The sequence below is a fragment of the Pollachius pollachius genome (assembly GCF_949987615.1).
Source record: "Pollachius pollachius genome assembly, chromosome: 16".
NCBI classification, from domain to species: domain Eukaryota; kingdom Metazoa; phylum Chordata; class Actinopteri; order Gadiformes; family Gadidae; genus Pollachius; species Pollachius pollachius.
In genome coordinates, this window is record NC_136949.1 from 12,058,573 (window position 1) to 12,081,259 (window position 22,687).

General features: G+C 44.0%; 3 protein-coding genes across 4 annotated transcripts in view; 2 read left to right on the forward strand and 1 right to left on the reverse strand.

Moving 5' to 3' along the window:
* The window catches only part of trim67 (tripartite motif containing 67), a gene marked incomplete at both ends in the record, with an annotated part of 33,063 nt that extends 30,047 nt beyond the window's left edge, over window positions 1-3,016 (forward strand). The window contains 4 exons of the mRNA XM_079754102.1: window positions 527-651; window positions 813-991; window positions 2,320-2,482; window positions 2,969-3,016. Coding sequence (XP_079610228.1) covers window positions 527-651; window positions 813-991; window positions 2,320-2,482; window positions 2,969-3,016 — 515 coding nt within the window. The remainder of the gene's footprint in view (window positions 1-526; window positions 652-812; window positions 992-2,319; window positions 2,483-2,968) is intronic.
* Window positions 3,017-6,059: 3,043 nt separating this feature from the next.
* Window positions 6,060-9,348, reverse strand: fsaf1 (40S small subunit processome assembly factor 1). The gene is made up of 8 exons (XM_079753436.1): window positions 9,235-9,348; window positions 8,947-9,120; window positions 8,700-8,809; window positions 7,930-7,995; window positions 7,670-7,765; window positions 7,049-7,135; window positions 6,692-6,732; window positions 6,060-6,346 (listed from the first exon to the last, which is right to left on the reverse strand). The coding sequence occupies exons 1-8, from the start codon at window positions 9,311-9,313 to the stop codon at window positions 6,199-6,201; spliced, it is 801 nt and encodes a 266-aa protein (XP_079609562.1). The 5' UTR covers window positions 9,314-9,348; the 3' UTR covers window positions 6,060-6,198.
* Window positions 9,349-9,487: 139 nt separating this feature from the next.
* On the forward strand, window positions 9,488-22,480 carry gnpat (glyceronephosphate O-acyltransferase). Of its 2 annotated transcripts, none has more exons than XM_079754031.1 (17): window positions 9,488-9,636; window positions 9,873-10,064; window positions 10,336-10,512; window positions 10,747-10,876; window positions 11,162-11,289; window positions 11,985-12,060; window positions 13,105-13,256; window positions 14,274-14,404; window positions 15,355-15,629; window positions 16,640-16,741; window positions 17,212-17,367; window positions 17,722-17,801; window positions 18,114-18,254; window positions 18,809-18,908; window positions 19,135-19,228; window positions 19,429-19,490; window positions 20,867-22,480. In XM_079754031.1, the coding sequence occupies exons 1-17, from the start codon at window positions 9,613-9,615 to the stop codon at window positions 20,908-20,910; spliced, it is 2,064 nt and encodes a 687-aa protein (XP_079610157.1). In that variant the 5' UTR covers window positions 9,488-9,612; the 3' UTR covers window positions 20,911-22,480. The 2 variants fall into 2 exon arrangements, with proteins under 2 accessions (XP_079610157.1, XP_079610158.1); XM_079754032.1 differs by having other exon boundaries at window positions 9,876-10,064.
* Window positions 22,481-22,687: the final 207 nt, after the last annotated feature.

Sequence of the window (22,687 nt, forward strand, 5' to 3'; positions counted from 1 at the left end):
ACAAAGTCATGAAGGAGTAGTTCAGCATTAGTAAACCGTAGAGTAACACCACACAGCATCCAATTTGGTTCATGGTTATCACTACAACAGGTTTAACCGATTTTAATAATTAATTTTATTTGTAAAGCACGTTCAATTCAAGTACTCTTAAAGTGCTCATGACTGAATAAGCCCTGACGATTACAGAAGCATAACAAATACCACGGTACAATTTGGGAATAAAATAAAAATAAATGATCATTATATCATAATTCTCTACCATTGTCCTGTCAAAACGGCGTAATGAATAGGTTAATACAAGTGATGTAAACAATGGGGAGAGCTGTTTTGATTCATGATCCGAACAGGCTGGGAAAGATTGTTGATTTAAGGATGGATTAAGGAGTTCTGTTTGCTTCTGCGGTAAATAGCCGCCGAAGCTAAACCAGGTGGACGCCAGCTTGTATCTGTCCTTCGTCGTGCAATTCTGTGCATTGACCACTTATAGCATAAAATTAACCTACAGTCTGTTGTGTCCTTCTTGCAGTGGCTTGGTTCACCTTTGACCCAACCTCTGCACATCGGGACATCGTCCTGACCAATGAGAACCTGACGGTGAGCTGTAACAGCTACGACGACCGCGTGGTGCTGGGGACTGCTGCCTTCTCAAAGGTAGGCCACCAGTGTGTGTGTGTGTGTGTGTGTGTGTGTGTGTGTGTGTGTGTGTGTGTGTGTGTGTGTGTGTTGATGTGTAGTATGGCCGGCATATTGTGCACTGTCGCCATACACCGTCACCAAATCACAAAACTGTGATATAAATGAACTCAATAAAGGGCGTCCACTACTGGGAAGTGTGCATCGATCGCTATGACAACCACCCGGACCCGGCGTTTGGCGTGGCTCGCATCAACACCCTGAAGGACACCATGCTGGGGAAGGATGACAAGGCCTGGGCCATGTACGTGGACAACAACCGCTCCTGGTTCATGCACAACAACTCTCACACCAACAGGTCAGTGCTGCCCCACGCCTTCCGTGTGATGAGTGGGATGAGTGTGTTCATAGGCACGGATCGTTCTGAGGATTTTCTAAAGACCACACGCACACACACGCACATGCGCACACACACACACACACACACACACACACACACACACACTTAGAGGTACACTCAGGCTTGCTTCACACCGTCTCGTTTGGAGTGTAAAAATTCTCTAGTTCGCCAAGCAACAGGTTTGCCTGTGCCAGAGAAGAACAGCATGGCGTGTACGTCACTATGCTTTTTACACGCACAACACACACACACACACACACACACACACACACACACACACACACACACACACACACACACACACACACACACACACACACACACACACACTCACACACACAAATACACATATGTACGGCCGCACTAACAAGGCTTTCCGGTTTGGGAACAGAACGACAGTGACTTTATTAATGTAGCTCACTTTTCACTATTTATTTTTAGTCTCCCCTTCTTATCAGTAAAAGGCTGGGAACATTCGCCATGTCGTGTTTGGGGAGAAGGCATGTTTTTTATTCAACTCGTCTCTACTCATTTATATTCCTCACGTCTCTGTGAGGAATATATAAAGATATGAGGAACTATAGCCACCAGCATATAAATATTCATGATTCAATAGCAATCGTCAGTCATGTGCCACTTGCTCTCATTTAGTTTGAAAGAAAACGTAGCTGTCATGGTGCTTCAAAGTTCTTCGTCTGCGCTTCATAATATAAAATGGGCTCTACTCTTGACATACAAGACATACAAGGGGATTGTTTTTGCTTCTTTTCGTCAGTGAGTACAAAAGCACATTTTCCCCAAGTAGCCCTTTTGAAACAAAAGGAAAATAAGGATGTTCGGGGACATACGATTAAGTCAAAGGAAGCTAAGGATAAAAGCTTACATTCAAATTGTAGCTTGAGAACGGTTCCGTTTCAGGTTTCTATGAAAAGAAACGACAAAGGAAACCTTAAGCTGAAAAATATCATAGCTAGGATTTTTCATTAATTTAATTTCTGTTGGCCCATTTTTCGTCGGTCAGTGAGTAATCTGTGTGTGTGTGTGTGTGTGTGTGTGTGTGTGTGTGTGTGTGTGTGTGTGTGTGTGTGTGTGTGTGCGCGTGTGGACATTATCTTTTGTGGATTTGGTCAGAGGGTATGTGTTTTGTGTGTGACCCATGAAGGTATTGATGTTTGTCAGTGTGTTTCCTGATGAGCAGATCCTTTGTTTTGTGTAAATGCTATGCAATAACGGTAACTGTGTGTGTGTGTGTGCGTGCGTGGGTGCGTGCGTGTGTGCGCCTGCAGGGCCGAGGGCGGCATCTCTAAGGGGACGACGGTGGGCATCCTTCTGGACCTGACCCAGCGCACGCTGACGTTCTTCATCAACAAGGAGCAGCACGGACCCACCGCCTTCGAGAGCCTCGATGGGGTCTTCATGCCCGCCGTCAGCCTCAACAGAAACGTCCAGGTCAGCCGCCGCACTCTTGTCTGTTCGCGTCGCGTATGATAAAACATTCAAGCAACTTGAATTGTTGTTCATTCTCATTGTCATTCAAATATTGAATCATACAAACAATGTTGGCCTTGAATTTCGTATTACTGTGTCCTCCACTGTACTCACTGCTTTTTTTTAGCTATACCCTATTTGTAGCTATACTTTGATTGTACGCGTTGAGCGTTCCCAGCCTTACTTGTCAGTCGCTTTTGATAAAAGCAAACGCTCAACGATTGAATGGACATTGCCTTAAACATCAATAGAGTTGTTGTTTTTTCATATTGCATCTCTGGCTGCCATATGGGTCTCTATGCGGTACCTAGCCAACGACGCCTTAAAGCTCCAGTGAGCGACTCGAATGTGAATACTGCTAGCGGTTTACGAACGCAAACCCGTTTGCCTTTCCAGCACTATATGCTATGAGCCGATCTCATCCTGGAGGCTGTTTGTCCACTGCAGGTCACCATCCTGACCGGCCTGGAGGTGCCAAAGACCATCAAGCAGTAAGGGCAGGATGGGAGTGGAGAGGAGGGGGGGTTGTCCCTCCACCCTGGCTACAGAGGAAGAGGGAGCCCCCTCTGGATGGGGACCAACAAGGTCCTCCGGAGAGACTCGCTCCATTCATTCATTTTGATGGACCCATTCCAATGATGTCATTTTGGGGGATTAACACTGTTACCTCTCTCCACCAGCCCTCTCAAAGAGGCCCGGGTTTTTGGAGGCTGTTATAGCATGATGGATGCTGCTTTAGGATGGGAGTTGGAGGAGGGAAAAAACAATGGAAGTGAAAGTCATGCCGTGCAAGTGAAGTCATTTGAATATGAAACCATCGTCTGGACCTGCTTTGTCTGAACCGGTTGGGGTGGGGGTTGGTGAGGGGGCATCCCAGCCCTCTTACAAAACACATACCCTCTGACCAAATCCACAAAGGATAATGTCCACACGCACACACACACACACACACACACACACAAACTGGGTATTCCTCTTAAAAGTCGTTTTGGAGTTTTCACATCTTCACGTCAAGTGTGCTTTTATTTAGGTTGATTGGGTACAATCACGGAGACAAGAAGACACCACCGCTGCAAATGTTTACAAGCTAAACGCAACAATACACGTTCAGGGCATAAAGGTGTGAAGAGTGCGGACTGTGATTTGTTCTCTCCGCTTCTCTCAAAGGACAAAAACAAGAGGGGACATGACACTCACTGTGCTCACGGCCCCGGCCAGCTGTGACTCCCCCTGACACCTGGGGAAAGCTGCGTCACACTCTACGTTTTTACCCTTCTTTTTTCACACATCCACTTCTGTAGTCACACATGAGCGGATAGAAATCTTGAAAGGAATAGCCCATTTTCACAGAGGGGTCATCGTAGGACATACGCAGGCGTCAACTCATAGCGCCAATCACGTTTTACACTCCCTTCTTGAACTAGGGCACGGGTGATAGACCTCTCTTCACTAGTTATGTCTACCACTTATGTCTTCTGCCCTTGTGCAGATAGGTAGCACAGTTATAATTAGTGTTAGGAGAGCCACCTGTATTTGTCTTACGACGACGCCTCTGTGAAAACGGTCTGTTGTGCGCCATCTGAGAGCGAAGCGGGCGGCTCCGGCGTTTCGTTGGCGCGCCCCTAATGCCCTGGCAGGGATGCAGGGGCGGCCTACTGTGCACAGCCAGCTACAGCTGAACTCCATTTCCTGCGAGCTCTGAAGTGAGGCTTAATTGTCTCCCAAGAGCTTAATGTCCTAAAAGGGCTAAACATAGAAAAAGAAAAAAAGTCTAGCCAAACAGGATTTTTTTTGTTTGTTTAATTTGCATCTTTTGGTTTACTATTTTATGTCAGAAAGAGTAATAGGTGTGTATGAATTAATTCTTGTCATTGTTATTTATTTATTTATTTATTTTTGTGTGCATTTGTGCTTAATTTTCTCTCCTACCAGTAAAGGCATATGTCAGCCTGTATTGGGAATGAGCTTCAAAGTTCAAACCAAACCACTGTGATTACAGAGTTAAAATAATACATTTATTTAACATTCCCATGTAAATATTTGATCAAACTACTGATCTTACTAGATATAAAAAATGAGCCTTTTATGAACTTCGTCATATCTTTTATTTTACATTAAATATTTATATTCTCTATAAAAATTGTGTGTGTGTGTGTGTGTGTGTGTGTGTGTGTGTGTGTGTGTGTGAGAGAGAGAGAGTTAATCATGTACAACAGATTGATGTAAAAACAGCCCATTTGTACAATAGGGTCACGTGTGCATGCTAGTGCTGTTGATGTTCCTGTTTAATGTAACTTATTAGTAGACAGCCGATGGGATTTTATGAGTATGGCTAGTTATAAAGTTATAAAGCATGGTTTAAGCATTTAAGTTCACAGGCAAGTTTGTTTAATATCCCAAGATGTATTGTAAATAGTGTAACGTCTTTGCTCCGAGCGTCAGTACAAAATCCTACGTTGTTATTGCTCGCCCTCTGCTGTCCGAAATTGTGAACTAAAAAAGAAACGCATTTACATGTTGTGTTATGTTGCAGATCACTTGTGTGGGGGATCATGAAGTCTGCAATCATTTATTGTAACATGTATTTATTTTTTACTGTTAAATTTTTTAAACCTGACAGCCCAATCTAACTCTGTACACCACCCCCCCCCTAATCTATCCCCCCCATCTATCCCCTCCCCCATGTGAACCCAACCTTGAATGATTCTTATCCAGAGAAAACGGTTAGCTATTGTACAGGGAGGAAATCGTTTTATTAAGACTAATGACTTTAGTGTCTTTTTGTGACTAATTGATTTAGTGTCTAGCTGTAAATATACATTTTATTATTTTTTATTGTTTTGTTAATATGCCCCTCAACCATGATGCCAGTACAAAGTTCTACTGCTATTAACTTCGACAGCTTAAGTCCCTTGCTGTGGGCCACTGCCAATCGTTGGATTCTCTGCTTCAGATGCTTTTTATAACAATAATCAAAGCTGCTAGCTGTAATTAAATGTTACAGCGGGACGTTTTCTCAAAAACGCATCCCAGTAGCGCACCCTGCCACCCATGAAAATGTGAACTTATGTATAATTTTCCAGCGTTCCTAAAGGTGTATAGATTACATTTTTAGTGTACATACGTTACGTGAACAAACTTGAAAAGGGTATCCAAGACCCGATATCTAAATTGTGGATGAGGATCAGAGCAGAAGAGAGAATTCTCCTTTGATGCAGTTATACCAAATCCTATAATCATCAGTAGTACGATCCCTGGTTACAGTGTCATTAATATCCTTTGAGCCTATCTAGGCCACCTCACCCATCTGCCAAGATGTAAAAGGTTTTGTACAAATAAATAATTTGTAAATGACAAAGAAAGCCATTCTAACTATTGTTCGGAGAAATCTACGGTGTAAATGAAAACAATTTTTTTTTTTCGGGGTTGTTTTATAAAAACAAAATAAATAAGACTGACAGAACAATGTTGGTGATGCCACTCCACTATCTGTGTTGAAGCTCTAAATCATTCCAGAACCCTTTGTCTGCATACAACATTTCCTTCAGGTGCTCTTCAGGCCTTCGTTTGGACAGTTCGAGCTCAGGTGCTGTTTTTCTGCCACTGCCTTAACACGAGGTCGTCAACGACAACAACAACCGCCACCACCATGGATTACTAGTCCCGCTCTTATCCTCTCATTTGGGGCCGTTGATCTTCTCGATCTCCTTGGAGCTGAGCCTCAGCATCCCGCCTTTGAAGCGGCCCATGGAGGCGGAGCCGGCACTGGAGCCGAACACAGAGGGCGTCTCCGTCTTCTTCTTCTTCTTCTTCTTGTCCCTGTCCCTGAAACAAAACAAAATGGAGGCAGGGTTAGGATTCATCCAGGGTTGACGTGGCGCAGGAACCAGGACCCACGAGGGGGTTGCAAAAAGGACTAGGCTTAACTCCAATTTGTCCTTACACAGCCACATTCACTCTACATAATAACAAGCAGATCAAAACCACGAGGTCGGGAACCTGCATGCACTGTTCAGGATATGAATATATGCTCACAGCCCACATGGCTGCCAAATGAGATGTCCTAGATGTGGCGAGTGCCTGCTGGGGGGGAACAAGGTACAGAGACCCAGAACGGTAGTGCCTGCTGGGGGGGAACAAGGTACAGAGACCCAGAAGCCCCCCACTCACCCTGGTCTGCTATTCTTCTTCTTCTTCTTCTTTCCCTGGTCCTACAAGCAAGAGAAAACAGGTCAACACAAACATTTGAGGAGCAAAACAATGACAATAAAGTATTTTCAGAAGGAGGGGGGAGTCAGTATACAGTATGATTGTGGAAAAAGTCTTGAGTTAAGGGCTAATCTGGGGAGGTGAAGGCTTTGTGATTGCACATGATACAATGTATGTTCACCCAAACACCAATGAAATCTGTCCGATTTTCATGACACGGGGGTCCCCATCTTTCTCATTCAAAAAATAAAACAGAATGCATTGTTGACTCATGTCTACTGGAACTAGTTAGCCTTGGGAGCTGCCAAAGAAACTCACGGGTTGAACTTCCTCCTGGGCCGCCTTCTTCTTGTCTTGGAGCTCCTGCTGTAGCGCCTTGTAGTTCACATACTGCTTTCTAGGGGGCTGGGATGGAGAGAGAAGCATTGGCTCATCTTACTAATGTCACGCTATTGGGATTCCTTTTTGGAATGTAAAGCCTTTGCTCGGCAAGTCCACTTCCTGTCTTGAGGAAAATATATCAAGTAATATAAATACTTCATTCATTATTGTAATATTGTTTGCTTGATGTGATCGTTCTAAAGACTTTTTGGGAGTGTGGTGTCAGAGATATTATCGGGAGATAGTGAACAATATTTCTGTTACGTATGGAAATATATATGATTAAGATAGTGCTGTTAAATATATTATAATTAGGTATATAAAGACCTTTGTGTTAGGTATAGAAATATATCTATTATTAAGATATTTATGTTAAATATAGCATTATTATGTATAGAAAGACTATATAGCATCCCACTTGTTTGTCACATCGCTCCAATCAGCTTAGAATTTAAATCTGGCCACACTGAAGTGGGGAATTATGTGGAAGCCCTGCTACAGAAACAAGAGGCAAGCCCTTGAGGTTTGGAGGGAGAGTAATGGGGAACTCCTCCTCACCCTGGCCCCCAGCATGATGGCCCTCTCCTGCTCAAACGACCGCTGTTGCTCCTTCTTGTAGCCCCTGATGCCAAAGCGATGGACCTCCAGTCGTGCCTGGACACACCAACACAAAAATGTACACACATTATTATCCAACATTGAACAGAAGTGAAAGGAGGTTTGGGTGGAAAATACTGAAATGCTCCAGCTATTGAACTTTTTAAATACGTACTTGACATTCTTGACAATTAATGTCAAGAATGTCAAGTGCTTCTCACCTTTTCAAACGTCAGGTCTTCTGGGTCATCTTTGTTACTTTCCTCTTTCTCCTTGACATTGGGCACCTATAGAAAATAAAATATATTACAGTCTTGACGTAGAGGGCTAAACATTGATTACATCCGAGGAAAAAAAAAGTTAGTTTAATTTCAACACAAGCTGGAATAAAAGTCATGTTGAGGTCAGTTTGCAATATAGAAGTATTCCATGAAACACAGACACAGCACACTGTCACTTGTCTTTCATATCTGTTCACATAGGCATCGTGATCGTAGGACAAAGGTTTTACTCATAAAACTAATCATGAGACCGCTGCGGGGTAGTAGACTGACCTAGTGATGATAACCACACACTGACCATGGAACATGTGCCCTGGTACATAAATGGAGCAGATCCATAGCTGGGACACCTGAGCTTCACCCTTAAGAACACCTCTGTAAATTGGTCTATTGAAGAAGATGATAACAAAGACGCTGCTGCTGATCCCACACATCTCATGTGATTGACTAAAACAACTATGAATGACAGTGTTAAAATGTCATTTAGTAATAGCTCCAATGCTATCTATACTTACAATTATTACAGTTCTGTATTGTCTTATATGCTTGCACAGGATAGGATGCAAAGACATACAGTGAGAAGTAATTTGTAAAGAGTAACGTAGAATTAATGAGTGTGATTTCAATCACCATTTCACAAAATATCATGGACACGTATAATGAGATGTTAACATAAGGAACATTACGACATTAATAAAGATAGGTCTTACAATTTTTATGTCGGGGGTAGGTTTCTGTTGGACCCTTGGTTTCTTGAGGGGGTCTTCGAAAGTCACCACTTCAACCTTTGGCATCTGTTTCCTGGGTGGACCTGGGTGAACTAAGGTAATGTATATTAACAACAAGTTAAACATAAAATAATGTGTCACATCCATAAGTCAATAGCATCAATAGCCAAGCAGGGCATAAGGACTGTTTATACATTATATAAATAAAACATTAATAAATGTTGCCTACCTGTAGCTGTGTTTTTCTTTTTTTCCTGGCTGTGTTTAACTGCTATATTCTGTGTTTTCGTATCTGTGGCATCACCACAGACCTCCTTAGAAACAACTGCCTCTTCCTCCTCCGCTTCTAGAGGTCTCTTTCGCTGTTTCTTCTTCTGCTTTTTTTCTGACTTCATGCCATCCCCTGCAATAATAAGGGTATCGGACATTTAAGCACAACGTAAGGCACCCAACACTAAAAAACTGCATGCTAAGTTCTCTATGTTATGCTAGCTTCAAAAGCTAACATACTGCTTACCAAAATCATACAGGTTATTTAGCACTTGATCGAGTAACAATTGCTCGTCTTCCGAAGTGTCCGTATTGTCCATGCTCATTATGGCCTGAATTGATAAATTAAAGAGATACAAATAATACTGCTATTTTTCTAGTGATTTTCAGTAATGAATGACAACATAGTAAAAAAAAACAAACACGTGTGGGTAGAACAGCTATGTGTTGGGCTTGCCGGCCACCGTAGTCTACTGTGAAAATAAGGAAGGTCTTTTTGACACCGCCCTGTGAAGCTGGTATGCGAAGTTGTGACACCAGCGATAAATGAAATTTTATATGTTGCTCAAATAGTAAGGTCAAACGCGGTTGTATGCCCTTTTAATTACATATATTTAAGTAGACGATGACATCGATATCTCTTTATTCGGTATGTATGCACATTGGCCGGGTTAAGCTAACAGTTGAGCAACAGCTGTCTGTTATTATTTAAGTTGTGTAAATCATAGATAAAAAAACATGCGATAGACTTTAATTCATTAAGAACATTGCTTTTTTCGTGAGTACGATACAAAAGTCACGTCAACTTGTCAATGCAGTATTCATTTAATGTTAGGTACAACTCATTGATTCAGCGAATACAATGAAGTTTATTGTTTCGTTTAGCAGAGAGATCCAATGCTGAAGAAAAGGGATGACTTCGAGGACATGTTGGAGGAAAGGAGGAGCTCTAGTGACTTGAAATATGCCTTCAAATGCTACACCCCCGTGCTCTACAAAGGACTGCCACCATGCAAAACCACTGTGCTTAAAAACATGGTTCTTCAATCAGATCAGCTGCGCTATGTTATTAATCAGGTATTACCCATTTACCATTTTTAGTTTCATCATTTGGTCTGATGTATTGGGATGCAGGTGCCGGGATAACGTGCCAAAATAATATACTACAATTGAGTCCAAGGTTGTATGGTGTTGTGCGTCTATATGGCATGTTCACATCCCTTGGACACTGTCATGTATTGTATATTCATGATTAAGTTGATAACAAGATGTAAACATCTTGTTATATCATGTTTTGAAAAAGAAAGGTCCATAAAGTGTGCGTGAATGTTTGGTTGTGATTTTGCAGGTTTCTAAGGAGACCGGCGAGTCTGCTGGCGCCATCCAAGAGGAAGCGTCAGCCATCTTGGAGGAGATGGCTCACCGCCTTCAACTCAGCACCGTTCGTTTCTTTGCCTTCGCACTCACTAAGGCCTTCAAAACCCTGTTTAGGAGCATTCATGTCAATGAAGAGGGCCTCCAGAGAGTAAGTATACGTGCAAGGTGAAAGCACATTTCATCTCCCAGTAAAACACAATCAGACAGTGTTATAAGCACGCCTAAAGTCTTTCAAAATGCATTCCAATGCAATGTAATTTATTCATAAGAAACTCAATTAATTATGTTACATTGTGTGCAAGGCGTTCATGGAGGATTACATATGCCAAACAGGTATTACCTGGACATCTGCATGCTCAACCCTATCCCCTCTCGCCCTCAGCTCCAGCAGGCCATTCAGGATCACCCAGTGGTCCTGCTGCCAAGTCACCGTAGTTACATGGACTTCCTGTTGATGTCCTACATCCTGTACACATACGACCTGGCGCTGCCTGTCATCGCCGCCGGCATGGGTAAGGGGTGGGAAGAATTACTTAAAAAAAAATAACTTGCATGTGGGCGACTGGTTTTGTTGTTGTTGCACATGGTTGCTCTTACATCTTGCAAATGGTATCTAGTATATCTCACAGCTTGGCTGTGGATTTAATGTATCAGTTGCATTTTGGCCGATACAATGTAGATTGTGTTTGCTTTATTGATTTCCATAATGTGTAGTACTTTGTACATGGTTGCAATATGAATAAAAAGTTTTCACGACTACGTTCAACATGGGATTAACTGTGATTTTCTCCCTGCAGATTTCATGGGGATGAAGTTTGTGGGGGAGATGCTGCGCATGTCCGGGGCCTTCTTCATCCGGCGGTCATTTGGCGGGGACAAGCTCTACTGGGCCGTGTTCTCAGAGTATGTGAAGACCATGCTCAGGGTGAGGAACAGTCTCTTACCGTTTACAGAACTGCACGTTTAGCTCTGCCAAACCGAATCTATAGGAAGAGAAAACTTAACTTAAGAAGAGAGAGCGCCATTTCGTTCGTTTCTTCGTGTGTGTTCTTGATGTTCTTATCCACGGCTCTTTTTGTCAATGGCCTTTGTTTTTTTATAAATAATGCTTCAAACATAGTTCATACTTCAAACAACTTAACTTTCTGATGTAAACCAGCATATCCCTTTTCATAAAATAAAACAAAAATGTATCATAAAAAGAAGTGAGAACTCTGATGTGAACAACCCTGTGTTTTCCAGCAGCCTGATAACAGAGAAAAAGCCAGGCTTTATTAATTTGTTATGAAGGAATTCACAGATAAACTGACTGGCCTAGGGGAGCAGAGTTGGATATTTGTGAAATATATATCTAAACCCTGGTACTTCACATACTTCAAACGAGTTTCAAAGGACACAGGTTCCATCAGTTAGCCCAAGACAAGTTCCCAAGAGTAAGAAATCAGTACTTCAAAAAGAAATACGAAAGTTGCATCCCTATAGTATAGGTAAGGCAAACATTTATGAAAGGCAGGTTTGAAACAATAATGCACTGATCTCAATTCGCGAAGCAACATACATTAATTTTAGAGCTTGTCATTAATAACGGTACATGCAAAATGTTTGAATTGTCCACTGCAGAATGGCATGGCTCCAGTGGAGTTCTTCCTGGAAGGCACTAGAAGCAGAACCTGCAAGTCTCTGACTCCAAAGATAGGTAAGCAAAAAGGAAATAACAATGAAACCGTGACATCCCTATTTAACAGTTGCTTCTGACAGGACATGTGACTTAATATTAGGACTCAATATGTGAAACTTTATTACTTCTGTTTACTGTAAAGGGTGTCATCTTAGGACAAACTCAAGTGTTTGTCCTACAAACACCATTTGCAAATTGCTGGACAATGAAGATGTATTATCAAACACAATGAAGTAGAATACGCAACAACGTGGCCCTGCCACTGAAGTGTTTGGTGTTGGCAATAAAACCCAAACAAACACAGGGAAAACCAATAGGACCCAGGATGGGAATTAAACCCAGTTAGGGTCAGGATGGTCTGGTGGTTAGGTGTTGCTTTTTATTTTAGTCATATCATATATATACCATATAAATACACGTTAAGACAACCCCACCCAACATTCAAAACAGCGTCCCCTCCTCAAAACACTGAATACAATATGCAAAAGACAAACACTGACACATACTCAAATAATGTTTTATTCAAACACAGGAGTAAAAGCATGAACGAGCAAACGGGACACAAATTCCTACGTGCTGCAATGCTCCTCCCCCTCACAGAGAGACCAGGGCACGGCCACGAATGACCGAAGGCCTCCCCCCCCCCACCGAACAGATAACCACATGAGCCCCAACGCGCCCCCGACCCCAGAAGCCCTGCCTGAAGCAGAGGATGCACTGCCACAGTGGCTCCCCTGTGGAATGGCATCCGCTATCACCAACCAGGGCCAACCCGGGACAGAGGAACGCGGCAGCGCCCTTATGCTAGGTGTTGCTTGGTGTCCTGGGATCAAGAACCCCAATGTCAACGCAACCATACCGGCTCCTTAACGACCTGTGTCTGTATTCATTCATCACCTGAATCCTCTCCTGTACGCCCAACTAGTTCAAGTCTCAGAAGCCGTAACCAAGGAAGCCATGTATCTTTATGTTTATTATTACTATTATTATTGCATTTAGCGAACACAACTATCCTAAGCGATGCTGCCCTTTCTTGTTTTTGTGGGGTCCTCCCTGCTTCAGGGCTGCTCAACATCGTGATGGAGCCCTTCCTGAAAGGGGAGGTGTTTGACGTGAGCCTGGTGCCGGTCAGCATCAGCTACGAGAGGATTCTGGAGGAGTCCCTGTACGCCAGGGAGCTGCTGGGCGTGCCCAAACCAAAGGAGTCCACCTCGGTGAGGCCCCGCCTCCTGCATCCCCGCATCTAGGAGGGGCCAGCCCCTTAGCCACAACCACTTGGTCTTAGATTAGCAGCTACAGAAACCAATGAATTATAATAATGAATGGAATCCTTGGTGGGTAAAGGATACGTAGGCTGAGAGAGTGGTCAATGGTCAGATACCCCTGTGTAGCATAAGATCACTCCCGACTCAAATAGTAGGCAAAGTCCCCCTCCTCTATGAGTCGATACCAAATGAAGTACCAAAAAGAAAAACGAAAGTTGCATCCCTATAGTATAGGTAAGGCAAACATTTATGAAAGGCAGGTTTGAAACAATAATGCAGTACTGATCTCAAATCGCAAAGCAACATACATTCATTTTAGAGCTTGTCATTAACCTAACGGTACATGCAAAATGTTTGAATTGTCCACTGCAGAATGGGGGGGGGGGGGGGGGGGGCATGGCCCTGAGGCCTTTGGTGAGGGTTTCAGTTCGCAATAATATATACAACCACCTGATGCTACCGTTTCAATTCCATTCAAAAAGCTTTATGGGTTCGACTATTGTTTTGAACAGTATTACCAATGCCTAATTTATCTTTATTTTTTGTACTTGATGGAAGTATGTTTTCTTTCCCTACTAGAGTTTCGTACTTTGTTAATCAGAATCTCTTTATTGTCATTGCATAAAGTGCAATGAAATGCATAATATATAAAAAAAAAAGAAATATATATATATATATATTATTTTTTTATACATTGGTAGTCAAGGCGGGGCCCTATAGTTGTTAATGCGTCCGCCTTAACCATACAGTGCTGGGGGAAACACTGTAATAGTCATTGCTTTAATTGATCATCAATGCATTAAGGCTAGGCTTATCTGATCAAAGTTGAAGTGGATGACCACTGGTGTAAGGTGTATGTCGTATACCTTTTTATATAAGAAACACATGTGCTACAGTGTTTGTGTACGACATGAGCCCTGGCTCAGCAGAACAGTGTTGACGAGTGTTGGTGCTGCTCCCTCACAGGGCCTGTTCAAAGCCAGGAAGGTGCTCAGCGAGGACTACGGCAGCATCCACGTCTACTTCGGCCATCCGGTGTCCGTCAGGACTCTGTCCGAGGGCAAGGTCGACCGCCGCCAGTTCAACCTGCAGCCACGGTACACTCCCGGGCGCAGCCCCGCGTGGTCCCGCCACTTGAGAACACATTGAAGCTTAAAGGTGGCACATTGTACCACCGGGTGTGAGTGTGATTAGCCGTTACAAGCCGTTTTGAAATTCTGCCTCTTCTGACATCACAAGTGGGCGTGTCCACCTAGATGTATGACGGGTAGATGAGCAACGTTTGCTACAGTCCACTGGGTAGGCTGGTAGACTGTATGCTATCCAGCATACATCTAGGTGGACACACCCACTTGTGATGTCAGAAGAGGCAGAATTTCAAAATGGCTTGTAACGGCTAATCACACTCACACCTGGTGGTATGATATGCCACCTTTAAACGATGGAACTTGTGAAAGAGCAGGATCAACTGAGAAAAAGGGGGCAGATATTTAAACTAAAGGGGGGGAAACGCTTAGAGGAGTAATAACCACAGCGGAAGCCTAAAGCGTTGCAATGGAAAGCGCTCCAGTTGGTGCAGGGCCCACGCATAAGGCTGCTGCCTCTTGGAATGGAGAGCTTTGGTTGCTACTACTTGTGCGGTTTGGGGGGGCTGTTCTCGGTATATATAGATTCAAATAATGACATTTCTCGGTTTTCAATGAACACGAGTATATCGTGTACACTTGGATCCAAGCAGAAAATATTATTCTCATCGATGCAGCAGTATCTTTATTCTTATTCTTTAGTATTCTTTATTCTTATTCCAAACAGGATTTCTGGTGAAGATGTAGTTTGAGTTGGTGGGAGCCCCTCCGATCAGATCTGACGTACTGACCCCGAACACCCTCACCCTCACCCACCTTCCCCTCCCCTCCCACTCTCCCCCTATCTCGCCAACCACCACCCCCTCAAACACCCTATGTGACCCCTATGTGACCCCTACGTGACCCCTTTCCGACCCCTACTTGACCCCTACGTGACCCCACACCTGTTGGTTGATCCGTAGATTCATCCCCAAGAAGCCCAGCGAGGACACCCAGGGCTTCGTCAGCGCCGTGGCCTACAGTCTGGTGCGCTCCCAGGAGGAGAACATGGTCCTGATGCCCTGGGTGCTGCTGGCCTCCCTGCTGCTCCAGGCACACTACCGGGGCCCGGGGGGCTCGGCGCTGGGGCGGGAGCCCCACCACCACCCCCAGGGGATGACCCTGGAGGAGCTGACGCGGCGGGCGGTCTGGCTCCGAGGCCTGGTCAGGGGGCTTGGCGCCTTCCTCCACTGGCCCGGTGAGACCCCGTTGGAGGGGCTGACGCTTGGGGCTGAACTAAGAGTGGAACGGTCCAATGCATTTGTATCATTACACTTTATGGAATTATTATCGTTATTGTAGTTAATATTATGGATTGCATTTTATTACTGGATCATAGAATCTTGGTTTGCAAAACTATTTAAACCCTCTACAATTAGCTGATTTAATGTTGTGATCCTTAACATAATTTGTTTTCACTCATTTCAGTGATGGGTTTAGGCAAACGATGTTGATACTTTGGTTCTGTGTGGGAATTCATTTGAAATGCAGATTCCATTGTATCAATATCCGTGGTAAATTGATCGATTTAAGGCAACTGGAACCTTGATTATTTCTGTTCTTCTGGGCTGAACAGACAGATTGTTGCTACCCATTCAAACAGAAGAGTTAGACGGAAACCATTCAGTGTTTCCTCCAGATTGATTTTCTTATTTACATTCAGACGAGACGGTGTGTGTGTGTGTGTGTGTGTGTGTGTGTGCGTGTGTGTGCGTGTGTGTGTGTGTGTGTGTGTGTGCGTGTGTGTGTGTGTGGCGCCACACATTGAGACGCTTTGTTTTGAATGAATAAAATGTTATGATGTGCATTCATCGCCGCGCTGCCTATTCAGCGCGGTAAAACAAAGGCAGAGAGAGAGAGGCAACTGATCGACGGAGCTCTATCTACAGACACGGGCCTGCCTCAACACTTCAGCGTCTGTGGGTTTAAGGGAACCGTTCTCCCTTTAAGATGCAGCAGAGTTCTGAGCTGTTTGCATCTGACGCTCAATTCCCATTTCCCAGGGCTGCGGAGTGTTACTTATTGAAACGGTCCGTCAGATGTGCCAGACATTTGCATGTTCACTCTTCATTTGAACTCCCTCCCCCCCCCCACTACCATTCCAACCTCAGTCATTTCTCCCCAATGCTGCTCATCAAATCTCTTTCCTCTCCTGTCTCACTCTCCAACCCCCCCCCTGCTTCATGTCCCATGCCTTCCCCCCCCCAGATGACAAGCCTCCGTCTGAGGTGGTCAGCGCCAGCCTGTCCCTGCATCAGGGGCTGGTCAGGGTGTCGGAGGGCCGGGTCTGGCTGCTCCTGGAGGAACCAGGTTTGTAGGCCTTGTGTCACCTACCTTATCAATACATTGTGTACTGTGTACCCTTTCTGTTCATTTTTATCGGTTGTTGTATTATGGACTTATTCGTCAAGCCCAAGAGTACATGTACTTGACACAATTGACACTAAAGTGTTTTTTTCAAGTTTAACAGTAAAACGAGAACTACAATTCAGTGCTCGACCTGGTCGGTTACAATACCAATTGTTTTTTTTATGGTGTCAATCTCTTGAGAAACCACATGTTGTCAATCCTTTAACTGGTAATGTCCCAGCGTCTTATTCAGAGGTATTGGTGGAACAGATTTGCCGTCATTTAGCTCCCAGCCACGGTTCACACCTCATCGCCCCTATCCCGTTAAACCCTGGTCACGGGCTGCATGTGTGAACGGGGCTATCGATACCTCGGCGTTTACACTGCAGTCTGGGACCACCGCTCCCCTGACGTTGGTCCTCTCGTCCCAGCGGGGGGTCCCGGCCCCGCCACCCCAGACGAGAGGCTCCTGGGAGCGGCGTTGGCGGTGCTCTCCTGCGCCTCCTACAGGAACCAGGTGCTGCACGTCTTCCTCCGGCCCGCCCTGCTGGCCACCGCCGTACACGCCGCCTCGTCCAGCAAGAAAGGTGAGCCTCGCCCCGGAGTGTCACCGTGTTGCCACGTCACAGGGAGAGCTTCATGCGGCTCTTCATATAGTAAGGGAAAGCCTCATCATGTGGTGAGGCTTTAGCACAGGCCGGCACAATTGAATATTGATGTGACATATATAGAAATGGCGCAGCGTTTGAATCCCAGACGAGTGCGATCCACCAAGTCCAAAGTCTGCTTCAAGGCGGCCCTTGAGCAAGAACCTTGTTCATTTCTGAATTCACTGTTTGTCGCTTTGGATTACTGAAGCGTTAAGTCATTTTTTTTTTTAAACAAAAGCAGTAAAATTAGAATATATGCATGTTGTAACTCCGTCTGTGTTGTGTTCACAGAGGAAGTGTTCGATGCATTCAGCTTCCTGAGAAACGTGCTCGCCAACGAATTCATCCTGTGTCCTGGTGCAGCTGTGCAGGTGTGTGTGTGTGTGATTCTGTGAGTGTGTGTGTGTGTAGTATTAACCGCACACACCCCTTGTATGCTAGGGATGGGACAGGGAACCGTGGGACGTGAGGCCTTTACTGCGGTGTACTGTACCGTGGGATTACAGTCCCATCCCGTCCCTATTGTATGCCAATAGTCTATATTACTTACAATGTGGACATCTTGATGGCCTAACTGGCATAACTATTAGTGTATGTGTGTGTGTGTGTGTGTGTGTGTGTGTGGTGTGTGTGGGTGTGTGGGTGTGGTGTGTGTGTTTGTGTGTGTGTGTGTGTGTGTGTAGGACTTTGAGGAGGCGTGCCAGCAGCTAGTGGAGAGCGGGGCGCTGCAGGCGTCCCAGCAGCAGATCTCGGCCACGGACAGAGGGGAGCCCACCCTGGCCTTCCTCACGGCCATGCTGGAGCCCTTCCTGCAGGGATACCAGGTACACACACGCACACCTCAAAGGGTTAAACAAGCCCCCTTGTTTGAGCTACTTCATGGCCACCGTACTAAAGAAGAAAACGTTCCTTGTTGACACTAATTTCTCATTGAGGGCCTTTATTGCCGGCTTCCACTTCCGACCGCTACATTCAGATTTCCCTGGGACCCCAAAATGGCCAATGATTGGTGACCCATGCAGTGGCCTGTGTTTAACTCATGGAGGGCAGGTGGAGTTTAAACGTTTTGCTTTAAGGTCCAGATTTGGACCAACCATCTATCCATAGCACTTCTTTGCATTCCACTACATAACTTTTGTTGTCATTTGTTATACGGTTTGGATTTCCCTTTGAAGGACATTAAACAATGTGATTCTATGTCTTTTTGCATGTATCTTTCTTAAGGAAGCACCCTTCTGAGTTGGGACATACTAGTAAAGAAAAGAAGGATGTGATTGCAGTCCACTTCCTATTTCAAAAATGGCCACCAGGGGGTGCAGGGCAAAACTGACTGATAAGACATCCACTGTAAAGCTTGTGTGTATGTCTGTGTGTGCAGGTGGTCTGCAGGTTCTTGTGTGAGGAGGCAAGCGAGAGTTTCACAGAAAAACAGTTTGTCCCTGCAGTTCGGAACTTCACCGTCAAACTTTTACTAGCAGGTAATCTTTCCCACCCCCCCTTTTTTATTGTTGCTTTGCCTTTCTTTTGTTCTCTACACATACACCTCTCTTTGACATGACCGATATATTTATATATGTATTTATTTATATACATATATATATATTACAGTGTTTGTATATATATATATCTTGGTTTTCCCAACTACCAGTGGAGAATGTACTCATGTGTGTATGGATTTGCGTGTGTGTTTTTGTGTTTTCCTAGGTAATTTGCGGTACTGCGAGGCGCTGTCGTCTGACCTCCAGAAGAACGCCCTGGCTGCTCTGCTGCGGCTGGGTGCAGTGCGCAGGGTCAATGGGTACGCTTTCTCTCTTTTTTTATACTAACTTCAATTTTATACTCTATATAGTTCTCCGATATCTTGCCTTAGCTCCCCAAATCATTTTTGGCCGGGTTTGGCAGCGAGGGCGTTTTTAGAATTGTTTTTTATTTATTTTGCACCGGAAAAAACGATAATTACTTGTATTTATTTGTCCGTGTGCTATTTTCACCAATCAGAGGAGAGCAAGTGACCTTGAAGGTGGACAGGATGCTGCTGAACACCTTGGAAGATACTCTGGGTAGGAAGTCATTTTTTTACCTTTATATTTGCATTCATACAAGTGACTAGAAAACAAGTCTTTAAAATGCAGCCCTGCAGCGTTAACCGAAGATCTCAAATTCTGAATATCAGTGCTAAGCATCTTTTAGCCTTCTGAGACCATCCTGGGTCTCGCGAGTTCACATTTTCAGTTTTCACCCTTAAGATTAGGCCGCCCTCACTCCCTAGCCAATACATTTAAAAAATCAATGGTAGCGCCCGAGTACAGTGAAGCAATCAACAATGAAATAGGCCGCAGAGAGACCGCACGGACCTGAACGGAACGGCCTGTGTTGATACGTCCATTACATGTTAAAGCAGGGGTACACCATTTTCAGGAACCAGCGAGGGTAAGCTAGATTTTGATGGTATCCAACCGAAGAAATCCCACGCCCTCTCTTCCTTCAGGCCTCCCTCCAAAGCCACTCCCACAAATCATGTGACTGGCTTGATGGATTCAGCAATAGGTCTAGCATAGCTCAGTGGAAGACTCCGGTCATGTGCAATCAGTGTACAGGCAGAGTGTGTGTGAGGGCAGTCTGGTAGGTAGGTAGCCAGGTAGACCATCCAATAATTTTATTCAGGCCAAATGACAGCGGGCATATTACAGGCCACAGCCACATAGATATTATTTTTTTGCGAGAGCATTTGATTTATTGATTGATGTCTGGATGTTTTTAAAAATAATTTCAACAAATCTCACTGAAAATGCTTAGAAAATAAATGTGCTGCACTAGCTTTAACGGGCACACAAGGAGGCAGTGTAGCCTTTCCCAGTCTCTTTGCAAGTCTCCCTTGAGACTTGCAATCCAACTGCTTAAGAGTGGCTGGTGTATCGCAACTGCTCCACTGGATGACCGTTCCCTGCCTCGCTCCATCGGGGATTAGTTGACGTGTGGCTCCTCAGGGAGTTGGGAAACGTTGCTAACCTCTGGGAAGAAGCCATTCTCTACGCTTCTCTGCATACGCAAATATCAGGAGGGTCTCAAGAGGCTATTAGGCAATGGCTGTTTATGTGACTTTTTCAACTGCGATGAAATGTGTCCGTATACTTGCACCCTATGAGAAAGCAAAAATCTAAAATAGATTGAATGACATTATATGGTGGCACCTTGTCTGCCCTCTCTCTGTCTCTGTCTCTGTCTCACTGTCTCTTCCTCTCTATGTCTCTCTGTCTCCCTCTCCCTCTCTCTCTGACTCTCTCTCTTTCTCTCCTTCCCTCTCCCTCTCTATTTCTCTATTTCTCGCTATGTCTGTCTCTCTCTCTCTCTCTCTCTCTCTCTCCCTCTCTCTCTCTCTCTCTCTCTCTCTCTCTCTCTCTCTCTCTCTCTCTCTCTCTCTCTGTCTCTCTCCCAGGAGGTAAAGTCCCCAGTCAGAAAGCGGTGCTGGCGCGCCTCTAGCCCCTCAGCCAGCGGGGATCTCTGGGGACCCTGATGCCTTCCTCCCCTCATTAAGCCGAGTGGCGCGCCTCCAATGTATGTTTGCGTGCTGGGCGGCCCCGTTGGATCACCAAGGCAGCCTGCTCGCCGCTCTGTGTTGTCAAAGGAACTCCTCAGAAGAACCGCCATCTGGGGAGAGACGGAGGAGATCTCTCCTGTTCTTTAAATTTGTCAGAGTGGGTTTTTTTTTTGCATACTTCTTCACATCCCTTCAGATCAGTTTAGTGTTTTCCTGCGGCTTTATTTCCTTTCATGTCTGAGCTTCTCGAAGTCTTCTTGAAAGGTGCGGTGCTTGGATTTTAAGGCGCTGCAAATTGATAACCTCTGACCTTTTTTATTTTATTTTATTATTTATTTTTTTAAAGCTGCCAATTTCTTTTGAGATAAGAGTTATTCTCGGTTGATATATTTGGTCTGGATTTATCTAGGTTTTTCATTTGATGCACTTTGTGTTGTATTTGTTATTTTTTGTGTTTTGCTTCTGCCAAAAATAGCTTTTTACTTAATGCACTTTTTGTATTTGTATCTAATATATATTTGTGGGGTGGATTTATACAGTTTAAAGACAAAAGATGTTGAAAAAGGAGATTATTCATACACTGTAAAACTGGTTACAGAAGAAAAGGCATTTTTGTATCAGTCAAACTCTTTGACTTAGACATAGCTACATGTTTATGTGTATCTAGTCAGAATGGCCTGCTAACAATTGCCTAGCATGATACATCTTTTCATGAAACATTTCATTATGCCTGCTAATAAAACAGCGACCAAAAATATGGTTGCAACAGGGGCGAATAAAGCAAAATGTAATTTATTTTTGTGTTTTGTAAGTTGAGGAATAATCATGTTCACTCCCCTCAACTACTGATGGAAGAACAGCTAGTCTGACCTGTTGTTCACCTTTTGTTCTATAAAAGGAGCAAAAACTGTTTGTTTCTTTCCAATTTAATATGAAGTGCTAAACCTTAAAAACGAATTACCACGCGTAAACACTGTCGCTGACACCTTGTAGACTAATGTTGCGCTCAGTTCTGTTCTATGAGATTCACCGATGGGATTTGGTAGTTACTACAGTTTTTTGTACTTTATACTGGTTACATATTTTTCTAACAAATGTCTATATATATAATACACTTACATATCCTGAAACTCTCGAACTCTACACTGTGGTTATAAAATAAAATAAAATAATATATATATGTGTGTGTGTGTGTATCTCACACACACATTTACAAGCCAACAATGCATTCATGTACAATTAACATTCGATCTTTCTTGCAATAATTGTGTTAGCTTTTTTGTTGGAATCGAAATGACTTATAGTTCAGATACCAATCCATTAAACACATCCAAAGAACCAGGTTATTAGTGGGGTAATGTCTGGGAGCGTTGTTAAAAGTTAAGGTCAATCCTTGTCTGAGTGCTCTTCTCGTCGTGTGTTTACATGTGTCTGTGTCAAGGATCAATGGGACGGGCCAAGGAACGGATTAAATGTTAACATTGATGTAAATAAAACTCTTTTTGAAGTGTTGACAGTTTGCATACAATGTGTGTTTTATGGAAGAGGAGTGTGATTCAATAGAGGGGGAGAATATGACTTTTAACTGTGGCCATCAAGCCTTTATCAACCAATCAAGGGTTAGTGTTTGTGTGGGTGGGATGGGGGGGATGTTTTGTTGTCATCACAAAACAGGTTTGTCTTTTAGCAGAAAATGCAAATGAAAAAAATTGGTAAGCC

Coding starts and splice junctions, on each gene's coding strand:
- fsaf1 (XM_079753436.1), bottom strand. CDS start 9,313: ATGAGCATGGACAATACGGACACTTCGGAAGACGAGCAATTGTTACTC. Junction 8,810..8,946: donor AAAGAAAAACACAGCTACAG/GTAGGCAACATT, acceptor ACATTACCTTAG/TTCACCCAGGTCCACCCAGG. Junction 7,766..7,929: donor AAGACCTGACGTTTGAAAAG/GTGAGAAGCACT, acceptor TGGTGTGTCCAG/GCACGACTGGAGGTCCATCG.
- gnpat (XM_079754031.1), top strand. CDS start 9,613: ATGACATCGATATCTCTTTATTCG. Junction 10,065..10,335: donor TGCGCTATGTTATTAATCAG/GTATTACCCATT, acceptor GTGATTTTGCAG/GTTTCTAAGGAGACCGGCGA. Junction 12,061..13,104: donor GTCTCTGACTCCAAAGATAG/GTAAGCAAAAAG, acceptor TCCCTGCTTCAG/GGCTGCTCAACATCGTGATG.